General features: G+C 46.6%; 1 protein-coding gene across 2 annotated transcripts in view; it reads left to right on the top strand.

Annotated features, from left to right (window-relative positions):
- The window catches only part of SIRT7 (sirtuin 7), a 421,359-nt gene that overhangs the window by 89,307 nt on the left and 312,058 nt on the right, over nt 1-19,994 (top strand). For both annotated transcript variants that reach the window (XM_069655301.1, XM_069655302.1), the window contains exon 4: nt 2,353-2,423. In XM_069655301.1, the coding sequence (XP_069511402.1) occupies nt 2,353-2,423 (71 nt within the window). The remainder of the gene's footprint in view (nt 1-2,352; nt 2,424-19,994) is intronic.

The following is a 19,994-nucleotide window of genomic DNA, read 5'->3' as shown; positions in this document are numbered from 1 at the left end:
TTAATAGAAGTTGGTCCTTTTCTGTCGCTGAACGTCCCATTGCAGTGCAGCAGTCCTCCAGACGTCCTCCCTCTTGTCCCCACGACTGAGGCCCAGGAACACGGGATCTGCAGAGCTGCACAGGAACAGAAGCCAGCTGGAACCATTTTGTCTAACCTAAGGTACTGTACAGTCTTAAGAGAACTTACCTCTTGTTGTGTAACATCACTTGTTCTCTTGGTTGCTTCTGTAGAGTTGCTATCAGCTTTTTTACCTCACGCGCCTAATCAGCTTGTGGCCCTACTTTGATTTCTTCTTTTCTACAAAGACTTCTAAAACATTGTGTTACCTACCTGCAAGAATTGCTTCAGCTCACCTAGCCTTTTGCCCAATTGACTTTGGCCTGGCCTGGCTCCCTGAATAACTCTTCTTGCCTCTGACTCTGTGTTTAGCCTTCCATCCAGGAAGGGGTTAACTTACTTTGCATTGGGGGTTACCAAAAGTACTTGCCTGCTTCAGAATATTTGTGAGATCTCTTGTTTTCTTCGAAAAAAACGTTATCCTTTGACATGCTCCTACTTATTACTCTAAATGCAACAGTGATATATTAATGTCCACAGTGTCCTAGCTATTTCTCACCTGAGGGTGTAGGAAGTGTCTGTGGTCCATCCCAAATGGGTATTTGCTGATTTAGAGTTATTAAGACTGTGTATTCTGGAGTGCATTTGTGTGTTACTATTATATTGCCCCTTCTGAAGAAGGCTTACTAAAACTGTTAAATAAAGTAATAATTGTTTAATCAAGAAACCTTGTGTGTAAAAGTTTATTTTGAATACGTGTCCCTGTGAATCTCTTTATAACTCCCCTACAGCTTACATTGACCCCTCTTGAGATGAGACTGGCTGCTCAACACGCTACCAACCTGTGTAGTACAGACTTATACCAAAGGTTGGGTTCCTATTGCCAGGAGTACAGGGTTGTTGTAGTGCACCCAGAGGGTACTGCATACAATCTTGCCTAACGCTAGACAATGGGGGATACTAAGTAACCCCTCCAACAAAATGTAAGTAAAGTCAATTTCACTCCACTGCTCTTGGAACCAGTAGTTTCACCAAGAGAAGGTATTTAAACCTTTGGGAAATCTAAGAGACTTCCCTGTGTCACTACACTTAAGTTGCTGCATGTCACAATGTAAAGATGATGCCTATGGAGTTTGTCCAAATCACAGAAAAAAACATGAGAGAGTGGGAGAAAGGTCTCTATCCAGGTTAGAAATTAAAAGTCCTAAAGTCCAACAAAAGGAGCTGGTGGTCTCTAAGGTATAAGGGAATCGGCACATTTCTGAGAATTCTCCCTAACCGTCACTTTGACTGGTATCGTTCCAACAGTCATGTAATGCATTTCTTGTGTCAGAAATATATCTTTTAGCAATCGTGTTATGCCAATCCTCAATGTTCAATAATGGGAATATAGAGGAAATATGCCAGTAATCGGTCCACTGCTATAGAGAGCAGGTCAAATAATCTGCCCCAATTGAAATGTTGCTAGCAAACCAGTCCCAATGGAGGTAGTATATTAGTAACTCTAACTTCCAACAGATCCTATGGCTGTGTTTTCTTTTATTTATTTTAATTTTGTTTTTTTAACAGTAAACATACGGTCTGGATAGTCCTAGCAGGGACATAGTACACTAGTCCACTGACAAGCCTACATGCTCTGAAAGGACTACAGTGGTAATTTGGAGCAGTATAAAAACATAACCTACTGCTCCAACAGTGCCTGTAACAATTAGCACGCTTGTGTATTATTCCAATAATTACCTCTCAGCAGGAATTGTGCCTCATACCTAAGGTGCTTTCCAGCAGATTGATGAATGCAGTTCTGTAGATAGGAACTGCTGTGATTATCGAGTGGTTATTCTGCAACCTGTGCCCAATGGGTGGGAGGTTAGTAGATTGTTAACTTCTGTGCACAGTAGGGAAGTCAATGAGAGGGTAGGAAACACAACCTCATAGCTGTACCTTCTTTGTTTGCTGCAGTCCCTGCCAAAGCACCTCTCAGTGGACCAAGAGAAGGGTCTGCAAATCTATAGCTTCTACATCTAATTGGGAGAGTGGGACACTGGCCTCCTATATTCAAAGGGGATGGCTTAACCACAGGACCAGACACCCTGTTTGGCGCCACAAAGCTTTCACTAAATAATTCTGATTGATTAGACAATACAGTTTTCTACACTGCACCCAGTTCTTTAGTCAGAGCCAACACCAGATCTCAACTTTGTTAAACAGCTACAAAGTTTGATAATAGCAGTCAAAATGGACTTTCTGCCGCCATATTTTAAATGATTTTTGTGTTTTTTTATTTTCAATACAGGCTGCTTCCATTCCGGATTACAGAGGCCCCAATGGTGTGTGGACTCTGTTGCAGAAAGGACAGAGTGTAAGGTGAGCAGAGTATGGGTTGACAACAATACTGCATCTGGTGTGGAACATTTCAGACTCTCCATCTTCTACACAGAGAAGGTGTTCATCTATTTGTAATTTCATGGGTTCTGTTTCAATGTGTGCCGACCGTTTTGAATAAACATGCATTAATCTGTGAGGATGTTCTTACATATGCAGTAATTTAGGATGATATCTGTGGTGACTCTGCAAATTTAGGAAAAAGAGAAATCTTGAGAAAAGCTACTGTAAGGGTGTGGAAGTAGGAGACTGACGCACAGGTTGCTTGTTTTTGGTTAAAGTATTATAAAAAATATAAAAGAGAGATCCCTATCTGGACCTATTGCTAAGAGAGGTTTCCCTGCCTCAACCAATACTAAGGATGTAATCAGAATGTTTGTCCAAAAACACATATTCCACAGTCATGTGTCCACAACCTATTTCCTTCACTCACACTTGAACTGAAACTACTAAAGTGGGGATTGTGATGACTCCAATGGAGCCATTATGGATTCCATGGCAGTAACCTCCTTCCATATAGCCAGCAGTCGCTACCTGATCCTAACCCTGGGGGATGGGGAGGCAGCGGTTATATGAGGGAGGATCACATGGGAGAACAGAGCCACCATGCAGATCTCATGGCTTTATTGGATGAGGTCTGGTATTCCCCCATGAAAAATATCCCCTGATGCCCAATACCCTAATGACCTATTGCCATGCATCTGTTCCCACCTTTAGAAAAAGTAGAGAAACCTTTTCCCAATGAGCTTTAGGCTAAACTGCCATCCCTGGCCAAAAATGTACATGCTCCAAGAATACCTTTTTCAGTCCTAATTCCCCTTCATATAGAACTGGTTTTTCATATGGAATCATTGAGAGAGACTTTCCAAGTACTAAGCATCAGTTGACATCAATGGACTCCAATTCCCACAACCACAAGTACTGGGACAATGAGGATGAAGGAAATCGTGCAAAGCAAAGAGGGCCCCAAGTTCATTGAGCATGCTAGTTGTTTTCCAAAAGCACCGATGGGTGGGACGTTTAAAGATGGAAACCTAAGTGTTGGTAGATGCACCGAAGAAAACGTTGCATCTCCGTCAGAGGCGTGTAGAAGCTGGAGGCTTGGGTCTTGGCGGAGCAGAGGAGCTCACAAGCAGAGACGGAAAGTAACATGGTGTGTGCAGGGTTTGCCATGGAGACACCAAGAATGTGGAGCAGAGTCCTGCGCGTTTAGTAGTTGGAGGACGCAGCGTTACCCTAGCTGAGAACTGATGGAAAGCAGGCATGCAGGAACGGAGCCGCAAGAGAATCCAAAGAGACGTCAAGGCAGCCCAGAGTGGAAAGCGGGCGGCAAAGCTACGCCCCATAAGCGCGAACAGGTCTGAAGCCACCACACAGAGCCGGTGAGTCTGCACAAGACTAGTGGTAACCCCGGGGCGTTTCGGCCACCATGCCAGACACTGTTAGAACATTGTAAAGCTGCGGAGACAGAAACAATAAGATTGTTTGTGAGCCAAAAGGGCAGAGTAAGAGCACAAACCCCAAAAATATATGAATGCCAGGAATATGATATATGGGGAAAACCTAAAAAGAAATTAAGACAACTTGACATACTGAATCAAGAAAAACATATAAAATATTGCAAGTAAAAGAGAAACTGTTCTACATCTATGTTCGAAGGGATTGTGTCCTCCGACGTATTCCTGATCTTTGATAATTCGTCTCCAGCTTGCTGGCCTCGGAAATGTTTTCTCTGCAGAGGGTGCTGCGTGTCGACGTCCGCCGAGTCGATGTCCCTCGACAGCCACCATATCGGCGCCGACGTCACCATGCCCATAAATAGCCTTGCGCGGCGTCCGTTGCTCAGTTCCGTTTTTCCGTGCTTTGTGGTGCCTCGGAATATCGTTGCTCAGTTCAGTCAGATAAACCTTCTATATTTACTCAAAAATACCAACTCGTTCTCGATGGCTTCTTCATCGGAACCGACAACGCCGCGATCCGGCTTCGAAAAATGTCAAGACTGCGGTAAAAAAATGTCGATAATAGAACCACACAGGATCTGGTTGTGGTGCTTGGGAGCCGAGCACCATTGTTCGGAGTGTGAGGACTGCATGTCCATGACGGCGAAACCCTTAAAGGAGCGCAAGGGAAGCGCGAGAGAGGTAAGTTAGTCAAATCCTCCTCGAAAGTTTCTTCGGCTGAGTCGAGGCATTCGTCTCCTCGCCGTCGAAAGCATTCCCATTCTAGATCTCGAAGTAGCTCCCACCATTCGGCGAGATCGAGACACTCAAAGAAGAGACGTTGAAGATCCCCTTCCTCGTCATCTTCTGTTTCCCCAGAAAGCGTCTCCTGCCCCACAAAACACAGCTCTCAGGCTGAGTGGGAGGAATTCAGGAAGAAAATGCTAAGCGTCTTCGAGAGAGCGGCCTCGACCCCCCCCCCCCCCCCTCGAAGACAGCTGAGGGTGATACCCCGGGTGAAAAACCCCAAAAATTGAAACGCTGCGAGTCGCTGCACCCGGCGAAAGAGTCCACCCAAGAGCGCCACGGGCCATCGGGTAAGAAGGCACCGTCTTCGTCGACGATCCCTTCGACGCATGGATCGGCGCCAGCCGTTGACGCATCGGTCGATCGACTCTATGCCATCATCGACGCCGATGAAAGAGAAAACCACGGCTACTTCACAGCCAACAGTGATACCAAGAGCCTCCGGCACGACGCTGAGACCGTCGTCGACATCCTCAAGTAGGATCCCGATCCTCTCGAGTTCTTTGAGGCCTCTTCCAGTTTTCTCAGCGCCTTCGAAGCCTGTTACATCGGCGTCGACGACATCAACGTTTTCTCGCCCAATAATGACGAGTTTGGCTCCTTCTGCCTTAGAAATGGGTTTTACACCATTTCCGAGGTCCGAGTACACCGGATTATCTTCAATCTATGAAGAAGGGGAGGATTCTGACCAGGAAACCTTCGGGTTGCAGAGGACCACACTACCTGTTTCAGAGGATTTCACCTCTGAGGAAAGAAGGTTAAAAGACCTACAGGAATCATTACATGAGGCAAGTGGGCTGGACACTTCCCCAGAAGTGGAATTTGTTAAACCAGACCCAGGGGAACATGCCGAAACACCCTATAGAACCCTGATGGCAAGAATTATTGAATTTATGGGTTGGTCTGCGCCTTCACCTGTTTTTCAACAGGATGACCTGACAGACATATTAGACAAAGGTCCACAGGAGGATCCTGTGGTCCCCTTGCATGCAGCCTTACAAAGAAAGATTGTATAGGGTAGCTGCGGCTGACCCTGAATACTTATCAAAACACCCGACTCCAGAGAGCCTGGTGGCTCAAGCGGCAACTTCATCAAGCAGCAGGTCCGCTTACCCTACTGTCCCACAGGATAGAGATGACAAAAGATACGATTCTATGGCAAAAAAAGTATTTTCTGCTTGTAGTATGGCGTTGAAGTCCATCAACGCCACCTGTACGCTCGCCAGGTTCAGTCACACACTGTGGGAGTGTGCTTCATCAGCGGCTGACTGCATACCCGAAGGAGAAGAAAGGGAAGCCTTCCTTAACATTATTAAAGATGGCAAAGATGCCATGTGCGAGTCACTTCAAACTGGCATTGATTCTGCTGACAGTATCAGCAGGGCCATGGCGGCAAGTATGACAATCCGCAGGCATGCGTGGTTGCGAAAGTCTGGCTTTGCTCCAGATGTAGAGGCCAGACTTTTGAATATTCCCTTTGACGGCTCTTCTTTATTCGGTAAAAAGGCTGATGACAGTCTGGAAAAGTTGCAGACATCTAAAGCAGTGGCAAAAACGTTAGGAGCTGCAATCCGCCAAACTCCTTTTCGCCCCTCAGGAACCTCTGGGAGAGGAAAGTCCTTTCGCTATTATTCCGCATTCGTGAAAGGCAGAGGACAGCCGGCTCAAAGAGGCCAAAGGAGATCCACCCGAGGTGGACGGGTCAAAAGTACTAAAGCCGCAGCAGCAGCAGGTGCCTCTTTACCCTCGGCATCTGCATCAGCCGCTCCCAAACCACTATGAGGTCTTTCCACACAAAACACCTGTAGGGGGCAGGTTAACTCACCATCTTTCGGAATGGCAGGCTATAACGTCGGATGCTTGGGCATTGGAGACAGTTGCCCAGGGTTACTGCCTACCCTTTCTACACATTCCTCAGAGTCATCCACCGGGGCACAGCTCTCTTAAAGGTTCCAGATCCGCTCCTCTTGCAGGAAATTATAGACCTGCTAGAGAAAGGTGCCATAGAACCGGTACCTGTAGCGGACAAGAACAAGGGCTGGTACTCCCCCCTACTTTCTCATACTAAAGAAGGACGGAGGACTGAGACCCATCCTGGACTTACGAGAATTGAACAAGTTCCTCAGGAAGGACAAGTTCAAGATGGTAACTCTCTCTGAGATCCTTCAGGCCCTCCAGCTCCAGGACTGGCTGGTATCTCTGGACATTCAGGATGCTTATTTCCATGTGCCAATCCATCTCAAACACAGGAAATACCTGAGGTTCGCAATTGGCGACTCTCATCAATTTCGAGTTCTGCCATTTGGGATGACCTCCGCCCCGAGGGTCTTCACCAAGCTAATGTCGGTAGTGGCTGCGAGTCTAAGGAGGGAAGGGATCCATGTCTACACCTACCTGGACGATTGGCTGATCAGGGCTGTATCTTCGGAACAAGCTCAGATCCAGCTAGATTGTCTGCCACTTCCTTCACAAACTGGGCTTCTCCCTCAATTTAAAGAAGTCGCAGATGATACCATCACAGAGACTCCAGTTCATTGGAGCGGTCCTGGACACTTCCCTGGGAAAAGCCCCGCCACCAGAGGTGAGGGCTCAAGATATTCTGCAGATGGTCAACAAGTTCCAAAATGCCCAACGTCTCCCAGCCTTCGACTCTTTGAGATTGCTAGGCCTCATGGCATCCTGCATCTTCCTTGTGCCAGAGGCTCGCCTGAGAATGAGATCTCTTCAGTGGGCACTGAGAACTCAGTGGTCGCAATTCTCAGGGAGAATGACAGATCGCCTCCGGATTCCGGACAAGGTAGCCCACGACCTTCTATGGTGGGCCTATCCAGAGAACATCTTGAAAGGAGAACTGTTTTGGCAACCGTGCTGTTACTCTTCGGGCTTCCTTGCAGAATACGACTCCTTTACAAGCTCCTCTGTGGACCAGATACAGGTTGCCATGGCGCCTGTACAAACTATGACAGAGTCCGTGTCAGCTAACACGTCCTGTACGTGGAAGACGTACGGCAAGACACGCCCCTCATATGGCTTTAAAACCACCGTCTTTCAAGGGGCTCGTTGCGGCTAATTAGCGTTACAAGCTACAGCGGTTACGTCCGTTTACTCTTTCGTGTCTTCTCCGCACGAATTCCTAATCTGCTTACCTGGTTTCGACCCTTGCCTGACTTCTGGATTGGCTTGCCGCCTCCTCCTTTATTCCTGTTGTGCTCGCCTGGCTTTTGACCCGGAACGTTATTGTATCCTGCTACCTGCTGTCTCTTGCGGTACTTCATTCCAGCTAGCTGCTACTAGACCCCGAACCACTTTACCTTCCTCGCAGGTGACTTGCTATCAACCATCCGGAACTTTTCTACGCCTTGTCTGGATGCCGTGTGCTCAGGTACATACTTATAATTGGCAATTCCATCCCTGCTATTAATTTTCTCCACGGCCTTGTTTGGATCTTCACCTTTTGTTGGATTCTGGGACATTGAGTGACTATATTATAATAATAATAATTAGGCACTTATATAGCGCTACGAACCCTCAGGTATCTGAGCGCTGCTTATTATTACCCACGGTGTGTGGTGCTCATTTATCGACCTCGGAAGGATGAAAGGCTGAGTTTGGCCCGCCGGGATTCGAACCTGCGTTAGCAGGCTCTGCACAGATGTCAAAGCGAGCGCTCTACTCGCTGTGCCACTTGACCGGCTATTGTGAACTTATCTTCAAGTGCATATAAACGCTTTGCTGATACTGCACCAACCCGGGACTAGTGCGACCCTCGTGCCGTTCGGGGCCATTTCCCTATACTAACATTCCTGTTTGTTATTTTCTCCTTTCGTTGTCTTCTGTTTCATGGACTACTTTCCATCCTCAAAATATCCATATTTCAGGTTAGTTGTTATTGGTTCGATACTTTAGGAAGTCTCTTTAGAATTATTCCCACTCATTGTGCTTATTCATATTTTTGTAGATTCATCCCAGGGAAGCTCCACTCCAATACTTACCTAGGTATATTCCTGTAAATACTGCTGTTCTGATTACTTGGTTTATTCAACACTGTCTAATTTCTTTATTCCTTTGCAGCATTGGTATTGGCGGTGTGTGTTCTCCCCTCTCTTTTATTCAATTGACACCTCTGTCTGTCCCAATCGAAACAGCAGAGAGGTACATTGTAGAAAAGAGACCCTCTTTGAGGAAGCCCGAGTCTTGTACTCAGGGGAGCTGGGATGGAAGGCTGAATATCGATTCTTGTACAACCATCATCTCCAAGGTCACTTATCCTCATCCTGGGCCTATTTCGGAGTGGTGAGTAACACATGGCCGGAGATAACAGTAGTCACAAACGCCTCACTCACGGGGTGGGAAGCCCATGCCAACGACTTGACCATCAGTGGTCGTTGGTCTCCATCGGAGTCCAGACTACACCTCAACCTATTAGAGCTGAGAGCAATCAGACTAGCGCTGAAAGCTTTCCTGCCATCAGTACAGGGGAGAAATGTCCTGATAATGACGGACAACACGGTGGCCATGCACTACCTCAACAAAAGAGGAGGCGAAGGGTCACTGCCACTGTGCAGAGAGGCAATGCAGTTCTGGTTTTGGGCAATTCAGGAAGGAATCTCTCTATCGGCAGTCCACCTAGCTGGAGAGAAGAACTTGACAGCGGACGCTCTGAGCAGGCAGAGCACAGTCTCCCACGAGCGAGCTCAGGAAATCCTTCAAGAGATCTTCGCCCTTTGGGGAACCCCTCAGGCGATCTGTTTGTCACAAGCACCAAAAGGAAGTGCGATCTGTTCTGTTCAAGGGAATTTCCCCCAAGAGGAGCTCTAGGGGACATGTTCGTAGTGGACTGGGAGTTCCCACTCCTTTACGCGTTTCCACCAGTCCCTGTTATTCCTCAAATGATCAGGAGGTTGAGAAGATTCCGGAAAACCATGATCCTAATTGCCCCAGACTGGGCCAGGAGAACGTGGTACCCAGACCTTCTAGATATGTCCATCTGCCCTCCAATCCGTCTTCCACTCAGAGAATCTTCTCTTGCAGAAGGGAGGTCAGGTTCTCCATCCAGACATCAGAACCCTCAACCTTCACGCTTGGCTTTTGAAAGGGTGAGGTACAAGGATTGGGACCTCCCTGATGACGTCATGGAGGTGTTGCTTTCGGCCAGAAGGCCAGCAACAAAGTCTTTATACCGCTGCCGTTGGAACAAATTTTGCAGCTGGTGTAGAGAAGGGAATATCGACCCTTTTTTTCATGTGGTACACCAACGGTGTAATCGTTTCTACTCTACTTGGCAAACTCGGCCCTTCAAGTTGGCACTGTAAAAGGCTATCTCGCAGCGCTTTCAATCTTCAAGCGCACTGCGGAGGAGCCATCGTATTTCAAACTACCTCTAGTAATACAATTTCTCAAGGGATTAACTAATGTTTATCCTCCAAGACCATTCCAACTTCCCTTATGGGACTTAAATTTAGTCTTAAACTTCCTAATGGGTACTCCATTCGAACCACTCCACTCTTGTTCGCTGAGATTTCTCACGCTTAAAACTATCCTATTGGTAGCACTAACATCTGCTAGGAGGGTGAGCGAGCTACAAGCGCTCTTGTAAACCCCCCCCCCCCCCCCATACAATTTTCCATAAGGACAAAGTTGTCCTACAGGTGAAGCCTAATTTCCTCCCAAAGGTGGTTTCTGAATTTCATATTACTCAGAAAATTACCTTACCTTCGTTCTACCCTCCTCCCCATCCGGGGAAAGAGGAAGAAAGGCTACATAGGCTGGACCCAAGGCGAGCTCTGAGCTTTTACATCAGCAGACTGGCTAGGATTAGGCAAGCAGACCAACTGTTTGTAGGATACTCAGGTCACAAGTTGGGACTACCCATAACAAAACAGACCATTTTCAGGTGGATTATTTTGGCCATTCTGGAATGTTACAAACTGGCAGGGAAAGAGCCACCCCAAAATCTTAGGGCTCATTCAACCAGGGGTATCGCAGCCTCTTTGGCCCTCCAAAGAGGGGTACCGGTCCGATACATATGTGCGGCTGCCACATGGTCGTCCGCACATACGTTCACAACATTTTACAACCTGAATTCCTACGCTAGTCAAGAGATCAGATTTGGAAAGGCCGTATTACATGCGGTTCATTCCTAAAAGGGATACATGACATTATTACTCCCACCTCCAATTACATGCCACTGCTATGGGAGTCTATCAAAGATAAGGAATACGTCGGAGGACACAATCCTTTCGAAGAACAAGTTACTTCTTACCTTGTAACGTTCTTTCGATGGGATGTTCCTCCGACGTATTCCTTATCGCCCCTCCCACCCATCCCCGCAGTAATACTTCCCTTGTGGTTGCAGCTTACGCTCCTTCAAGGTCAATAACCAATTCAGGCATGACTTATCTTATACTACAAAACGGAACTGAGCAACGGACGCCGCACGTGGTTATTTATGGGCATGGTTACGTCGGCGCCGATACGGTGGCTGTCGAGGTACATCCACGCGCAGCGTCCTCTACAGAGAGAAAATTTCCAAGGCCAGCAAGCTGGAGACGAATTATCAAAGATAAGGAATACGTCGGAGGAACATCCCATCGAAAGAACGTTACAAGGTAAGAAGTAACTTGTTCTTTGGAAGTAAGAAGTCCTGGCAGGGGAGTATACCAGGCAAATGCAAGCCTACAAGAAAGTCCCTAAAGAGGACAGGGTTTGCTGAACAAGGATAAGAAAGTCCCAAGAAAGGACATTGTTTGTTGAACACGGAAGGATCTTGTTAATTATGAGGCTAAACAGCTTTTTACCTAACAGGATTGTTGTCGGCCAAGAAAAGAAACAAAAAACGGCTAGGCCAAGAGACATTGCCATGTCATGACGAATTCAGGGCAAGGGAACCACCCTCTGGAACCATGGTTCTGTTACCTTGGAGAACTGTTATGTTGGAGCTATTCTATTTTTATTTTTTAACACCCTTTGCAAACATCCGGTTAAAGACATTAACCTTCTCTCTTTATTATTTTGTTTGTAGTGTGAAGGTCAGAATAGAAAGTTTCGATACAAGGACGATTTTGATTTCTGACCTCCTGACACAGACCGAGCCTTAGTCTTTGGGTTTAGGTAGGGACATTTCTCTTAGAGCAGGGCCAGAGAGGCATTTTCCCAACCCGTTTATGTTGATCAAAGTCTTTAGCTAAAAACATGACCCCTTTGTGTCAGGCTTCGATTTATGACCCCTCGCAGGATCTTCTTGGTTCAGAAGAGTGATTCCTTTATTCTGGATGGAACCTTCACCCTCACTCATAGGGCAAAATTAAATGTTTGTCCAGGGCAGAACAACAAAACAAAGTCTGCAAAGGGTCCTTGGACTGACTCTCCACAAAGGCACAAGGAAAATAAATTATCTTATCTTCGCAACTCCTCTGAGAATGTGCCCTTCCCTGGGTCTTTCTCAGGTTTGCTATAGTGTCAAGAGAATAACTCTTTTGGCTTGGCTGTTTGAAAACTGGTTCATGAAGTACCAGGGAGTGGTTCATTAAGTACCAGGGAGTACGAGTCCCTACCCCTGGTCTTGGGCTTCTTATAGTAACAAGAGATTGATGTGCCTCTCTTGGCTGTTTGCAGTGTGTTCACAACACACAGGGGCATGACTCCCTTCCCCTGTTTTCAGACTTTGTTTCACCACCAACCTGTTTTTTAACTTGGCCTGGGATTACTGTTATAATGCTCCCAACCTGTGTCAAGGGTAATGCTTCCTTTCCTTTGATTTGCTTTTGGACTCGCAATCAACCTGACTTCCTTCACTATCAGGCACTCTGACTATTAAGATTGATGAGGATACTTCAATGGGTCCGGGACCCAGACTCTTGTACACAATTCACCTGGTATACTCTCCTGCCAGGTACTGTGATTAAAATGATTATTCTGGAGGCCTTGATCACCTTTGAGTGTGGGGTCCCAGACACACACTTCCTTCCACGTTCAGTCCAGCTATGTTACTAGCCCGCCAAGTAATGAGACTATGATGATTGATTTTATTTATTGTTCGCTTGTTAGGCGCTTCTACAGTAAGCAAATACTGTTTCAAAGTGCTCACAGGGCAACGGGGAGGGGACAGGGGATGATAGACAATTAAAATGACAATACATAAAAAATAATAAATATAAGAAAAAATAACGAGAAGGGGAAGACAAACCTACTATGCCTTGTGAGTGTTCAGAACGTGCAAGTGCAGAAGGTGGAGAGACTGGGGTAGGTGCTGTGGTGCTCGTGGATGATCAGCAGGGGAAGTGCAATAAAAGGTAAGTGGATGGTGAGCCGAGGCAAGTGCTGAGGCTAGACAGCAGCTGGGATGATACGATGTGGGAGGTCAGGGCCCAGAGGTGGGGGAGAAATAATATGAATATATATATATATATATCTCAGACAAAGTCTTCTTGCATTTAAGAAGGTTCCTCTCAAGATCAAGAGGGAGGCGGAGGCTGTTCCAAAAAAGGGAGCCAGCTGAGGAAAGCGATCGACCACCTGCCCTCTGTTTAGCAAACCGCTTTACACACAAGGAATTAGTGCCAGAGTCGCAGATAGTGTGGTCCCAGGCCCCAGACGGGACCCAGTGCAGACTTTATAGTGCAGGAGAGATGGAGTCCCTGGGCTTGAGACCAAGGATACGTCTTGCTGTTAGGCAAGACTGTATGCAGTAACCATGTGGGAGACTACACCAGTCTTGTCCTATTGGTATAGGTCTGTACTACACAAGTTGGTAGAGTGACTGAGCAGCCAGACTTATAACAAGAGGGTTAAATGTGAGCTGTAGAGCTGTAGCATCGAAATCCACAAATGCAAGTATGCAAATAACGCTTACACTCAAAGTTTTCTAGTTAAATTATTAGTTATTTAGTTAATGGTCAGTTTTAAATAAGAGTTCTTTGAAAGGGCAATGTGCAACAATCAAAACTTACGTCCTAACACTTTCTCAGAATCAAGTTAAGCAAGTAGATACTCTTTAGAAATGTTTCGTACACACTTACTACACCCTGAGGTGACTTTGATTACTAGGACAGTATTGGCATTTATATATCACTTTTATGCTTGGTAGAATTCTGAGGTTGTGAAAAGGGAAGGTTAAGGAAGGAGCACTTTCAATCTCCAAATGAAGTCTAGATAAAAGCATTCCCAGCAATACTAGTTAAAAACCAATGAACCACCTATGAGGGACAGTTAGCATCAAAGTCAATGGGTCAGAAGAGTCTGCAAGGAGCCAGGACAGCCAAGTCAATTTAAACTATGTCTGTGATGCCGAGGCACTTCTTAGATAGCACAAAGTATTGCACAAAGTTAGAGAGTTTGTAGAAAATCACTGTTGGGCCACAAGCTGTTAGGCTTCTGAAAGTCAGAGCTGGGATCAACTCTTCAAAAAGGAGCTACTGAAAGTCTCAAGTGAGATAATGCAAGCTACCGACAAGAGGTAAGTACCTCTCAGTCAGCACAGTACCTTAGGTTAGATGAAGAGGATCCAGCTGGCTTTTGTTCTGGTTGCTGGGTTGCAGATCCTGGGTTCCTGGGCCTCAGTCGTAGGGACAAGAGGGAGGACGTCTGGAGGACTCCTGCACTGCAGTTCGAAGGTTGGTGGCAGCTACAGGCTCTTTTCAGTTCAGCAGTACTTTGCGGTTTCAGCTACTGGCAAAATAGCACCCCGCAGATCTTGGAGACTTGATGGGCTTCCTTCACTCCTTCAGTCCAGCACTCTGGTGAGGTGACTTGAGCTTGGGTCGTCCTGCTTCGGGAGGGTCCTCGGGATCCTCCTGGAGCTTCGGTACAGCTTAAAGATGTTGCACTCGACTACGAATTCCTCGACCCCCTGGTCTTGGGGTTAGGTGGTCCCACTAACCCAAGGGAAGAAGTCGTCCTCTCCGGAGCTTCTCTAGTCGATTCGGAAAAACAGTTTAAGCACAGCAGCAAGGCTTCACCTGGCATTTCAACGGTCCAGGAGGATGCAGCCCGCTTCTCTTCACGATTCCTTCGGCTGTTTTGTCCATTGGTCAACTTTGTCTTCAGTTCAAGAAGCCTCTCCTTTTTATGCAGGTTTCTCCCATTCATGCACAGCCTAGCTGTCACTTACACAGCAGGGTGGCTGTCCTGCAAGGCCAGCCAGCCAATCATCATTGGGTGCATTCAGGTAACCAAGGAGACGAAGGACAGGGAGTTTCGGGCACCTCCCTCGCTTCCTGCCCTGTCAGACACACTGGAGCTAGAGGCGGGTTTCAGTACTGAAGCCTGCCGAAGGCAAAACGAAGACAAGGGTTAGACCTAGTTTGGCGCATGTTAGGGAGAATTCTCGTAAATGTGCTAATTCCCTTCACCCTATAGACCCCCAGCAACTTTGCTGGATTTTGAGGGCTTGATTTTTTTACCTGTAAAGAGTATGAGCCTTTTTTCCCACTCTTCCATGTATTTTGATGTATGTTTTACATTGGTGTTCTTTGATTATGGAGTTTTAAGATAACTCCATAGGCATCTTTTCATGTGTGTTACACAGCACCCTCAGTGCAGTGACACAGGGATGTCGTTTTAGACTTCCCAAAGGTTTAAATACCTTCTCTAGGATAAACTACTGTTTCCCAGAGAATGTAAGGTTAAATTGACTTTACTAGTCTTTTTAAATTCATAGACCCAGAGCACACTATCTTCCTATAGAGTGCTGAAGAGGTTACCCAGTATCCCCTGTGTCTAGAAACTCATGTAGCAGTCAAATGCTTCCCTTTTCTATCAAAATGGCTGGTGGCAGTGGATTTAGAACAAACTACCATGATTTTTCCCGACCGCGAACACCGGTAGCTAAAAATCGCGGGAGCAATGTTTTTCAAGATGGCGCCTTGAGCCCCTTTGTTTAAACGGGTACCAGTCTCTTTTTTTTTTTGCCATTTTTTTTTGTCTCTGCGCGCCAAGCCAGGTTTGGTCCCTTTGTTTCCATGCCTTTGGCGGGCTTCATGACTAAAGACCGCATCTGGCGTTGAGTGTCTGGGGTGGGCAGGAAGTGAGGGAGATGCCCCACCTGTACTTAGTCTCCTAGGAGACCCAAATGCATTTTGGCTTGATTGGTTGGCAAGGACAGCCACCCTGCTGGGTGAGTGGCAGCTAGGCTGGAATGAATGGGAGAAAACTGTTTAAAGGCGAGTCTCCTGGACTGGAAAGCAGACTCGACCACTGGAATGAAAGAACTTAAGACGAGCTGAAAGAGGATGGCTGCTGCAACTCCTGGACCATTGGTTTGCCCGGTGAAGCCCTGCTGCAGGTCCGAATTGCCAAGTTTATCTCGAAAGAGAAGCCCCTTCAAGGACGACTTCTTCCTTTGAGTTGGTGGGACCAATCAACTTGTAAGCTACCTGGATACCATTCTCGAAGCTGGTTAGGATTAACCAGGGGGGGGAAGGACACTAGCTTGTGTGCTTGAAGAACAGCTACTCGAACTGAAGTGACTCCATTTTGTCACTGTTTTCCGACTATCCCGTGCAGTGCAGGAGTCCCCCGACGTCCTCCCTCTTGTCCCCACAACTGAGGCTCAGGAACAGTGAGATCTGCAGGAACTGCCAGGAACCATCGTCTTCAGCTGCATCTTTTGCTTCATAATAAGGTACTGTGCCAACCCGATTGAGATAACGTTTCTCTCGCGGTGAAAGTTCGTGGAATTTTCCCAATTTACAGGCCTAATCAGCTTGTGACTCAACATATGATTATTTTTTGTACAAACTACTTTTGAGAACGTTTGCTAAGTCTTTATTGTTTACTTCAAGAACTGATCTTTGCTATCCAAGACACTAATTAGTCCATTGACTCTGGCCTATGCCTATTGAACTGAATCGAGTCCTCTAGTCAATTATAAGTATTTGCACTGCCTAAGAATGTATTTGTGATCTATTCTGCTAACTTGTGTCTTTTTGCTCCCATTGAAAGTAACTGAAATGCCATTTGCTTCTATTTCAGGGGAGCCTAATTTGTTCAGAAACCTATTAGTTTGCTATTGAAGTGTGTTTGTGTATAATATTGCCTCCTTCTAGTGAATGTTTTCTAAATGATTGTGTAATAAATTAATAAGTGTTTTACCAAGAAACCTTGAATAGAAGTGTCTACTTGAACCACTGTGATTGTAAGACCTCTGTGTAACCTCTTGTACTGCTCACATTCCCTCTTGAGATAAGCCTGGCTGCTCAGCTTGCTACCACAAAACTGTGTAGTACAGACTTCTACCAAAGATTGGTTTTTGCTTACACCTGTAGTCCTAATTGTATTTGGTGGTCCCAGAGGGTACTGCATGCAATTCTGCCTAACAGTGCGCAGACTGAAGCCTAAGAAAGACCTCACAAACAAGAAATGGGGAAAGCAGAAGACCGGGGGCATTTTGACACAATGGTCACCCATGGGTGCTATACTGCAACTGAGGATTCAGCCTGCGGTACAAAAGCACAATGGTAGGAAATCTAAACCACTGCCACCAGCCATTTAAAGAAGTGAGGGTAACATAAAAATGATTCATGAGTAAGGAGGAAAGGGAGCTACTAAATAACTCCCTAGTACTCCACATAAGATGGAGTGTGCTGGACCTACATAGGGAAAAGATAAGTAAAGTCAATTTCACTTTACTATTCTTGGGAACAGTAGTTCACCCAAAAAAAGCTTGGTAAACCTTATGAGAAATCCAAGGGACTTAACAGTGATACTGCACTGAAGGTGCTGTGTGTCACAATACAAAAGTAGATGCCGATTGTTAGGAAAGATTCCCATTTATGTGAAGTTTTCCCTCCAGTTTAACACCATAGTCTGACTGATTTTCACTCCCTTTTTTATGGGGAAACTGACATGCCCTTAAAGACAATCAGTACTGCAAGACCTTGTTTCTCTTAGTTCTTGTCAATGTTGCAACTTTTCTGCAGCATGTTGCAAGTGCACAATGTACCTTACAGTACAGTGCACTTGGGGTCTTCCTGACGTTTCCAAAGGCCCTAGACACCCCGGAAGGATTTATTTAGAAGTGCGGATGTGCCTTGGACAAGGCTGGTGGCAGCTTATCCTTTCGTATATTTTTAACCCGTTCCTGCCATGCAGATCGCGTTTGGTACAGAAAGGTGGACTGGCTCCACAATGTTCTTTGTCCTGTCCTTTTGCCATCTTGCCCCTTCACTTTCCTCAGGTCCTTATTTGGGCATACATGCTCCCATGAAACACCACGCTTTCGCGGGCTTCTGCATGCCTTGTGTGTGTGCCCCCAGGATGTGGGCTGGACTGTCTAGTTGCAATCCATATCCTGGGTGCCAGAGAGTCTGGTGTGCTGTGAATGACTGGGACCACCGTGGTCCGTGATTGGTCCACACATGGTGTGGTATGTGAGCAGATCTCCCGTTGGGTCCTCTACATTGTGGCGCGAAGGAGATTCTGGTTAAGAAAAGGCTCCAAACGCCCATACCATGTCGATCTCCTGAGTTCCCACTGAACGAAGTATAGGATCCAAGCATCCTGAAACCGCAGATTCGAGGAACCGCTGGTGACCCGCTGGAAGGTTTGCATCTGATCGAACTAGGTCTGCAAAGACGCTTCAACCCTTTGGAATATTGGGACCAACTATTCTCTACACCTTCATCAAACCCTGCAAGTAAGCCTTCTCGGAAGTGTCCCTGGGCCAACCAGTGGGCTGACCAGCTTGCGCTGGACCTTTGCTCTGACACCGCCGCCGTTTCATTGCAAGCTGAGTTCACAGCACACTCACACTGAATTTCGTACACTTTGCATTCTCAGGTCTGGAGTAAAGAGAGGGCTTCTGAACCGGAGTACACAGGGTTACCGTGTTGCCCAGCCATGCTGACGAACTTCGCAGGTGCCTTGCTGCTGTGCCCCGAAGCCTGCTGCAGTGAAACTGGCCTGATTCATCCACCAGGAGCAGAGAAATCGCCACTGTCCCGTTGACGAATCATCGGTGTATCTTCGCTGCTGAAAGCCGCAGAGCTGCACAATTGCTGCATTTGAACCTCCAACTGAAGTGGTCCCGACTGCGAAAGTTTGGTCCGGAGTGCACTGGAGCTTGTTGAGTACTTGCAACCCTTACTGGTGGCCCGTAGCGCATCCATCCATTTTTACGCACCAGTGTCCCCTGAGGGCCACTCTTCTTTCCACTGATAGCCTGAGCTATCGAACCATTCGCAACTCTTGGAACCCGCTCTGCCCTTTTAGGGAGACCCTCCACGAATAGTGGGAACTTATTCTGCATCACCTCACCCACCTTCCTGTGCTGCTACAGGCCCTACAAGAGACCCCGTTTTCACCCATCTGCACTACCGCTTGTGCCAGCATTGCAAGTACACTTGGGCAATAGGCTCCCCTCTTCTTAGGGACTTGACTGCCTTTCAGTTAGGATTGTGATTACTGCAGAACTGCCTAAAGATAATTTGCACTGCCAGTTTCCTTCCCTTGCATGTTGTGGACCCATTCTGTGTGTTTAACCCTTTAGGCCACTTGGAATTGTATATGTGTTTTAGTAGGATTGTGTTGGTTTAAAAGTATTACTGTTGATTATTACTGTATGTTGAACTTCAAAGACCTTAATATAGATACACATCTCTGGGAGTGATTTGTAAGTGTCCTTTACTCCGTGTGCTCATTTCGGTCTTTCAGTCACCCTCACCCCTCCTGTGACCTAGTTTTGACCGCTGCCAATGCTACCTTGATTGGTCTGACTTGTCCAGAAGGTTACCCTGTTCCAAGAAACTAGGCTGACCTTCTGAACCTCTGCCCACCAGGTCAAAGTGAACAGAATCCAAATCAGATTAAAAATACATGAGTGAGAAAAGTCTTACTCACTTCAGGATCAAAATTAAAAGCCCTAAAGTCCAGCAAAAGAGCTGGGGGTCTCTAAGGTTCAAGGGAATTAGCACAGAAATTAGAAATCTCCCTAACACCCGCTGTCCTATTCTGGATTAGCTGGCGGGGTCGCAGAGTGGACAAAGGTAGATTCAGGAGGAGAATATTTCAATAGTCAAGCAGTAGGATGTAGGGTGCAGGGGTACCAATAGGAAGGATCTGTCAGACTCCATACCAACCTCCCTCCCTTCCTCCTCACCTGGATCTTCACCGAAGCTTTCTTCTTCTGTATCCCTCTTCTTCCTTCTGGGATTCTTTGATCTGATGTCTTTCTTCCGTTCTTCTTTTGCAGCAAATAAAGTCTAACTCCACGGGATGCCACACTGTCGATAGGGAAAAACCCCAAAAGCGTGGCCTCCCACGGAGATAGCCCCAAATGCAGGGAAAAGCCTCCTGGCTGAAAAACCCTGCA

Source organism: Ambystoma mexicanum, chromosome 3q (genome assembly GCF_040938575.1).
Source record: "Ambystoma mexicanum isolate Mex_15411 chromosome 3q, UKY_AmexF1_1, whole genome shotgun sequence".
Classification (NCBI taxonomy): domain Eukaryota; kingdom Metazoa; phylum Chordata; class Amphibia; order Caudata; family Ambystomatidae; genus Ambystoma; species Ambystoma mexicanum.
The sequence above is the reverse complement of the archived record's forward strand: the minus strand, read 5'-3'. Positions and strand labels throughout refer to the sequence as shown.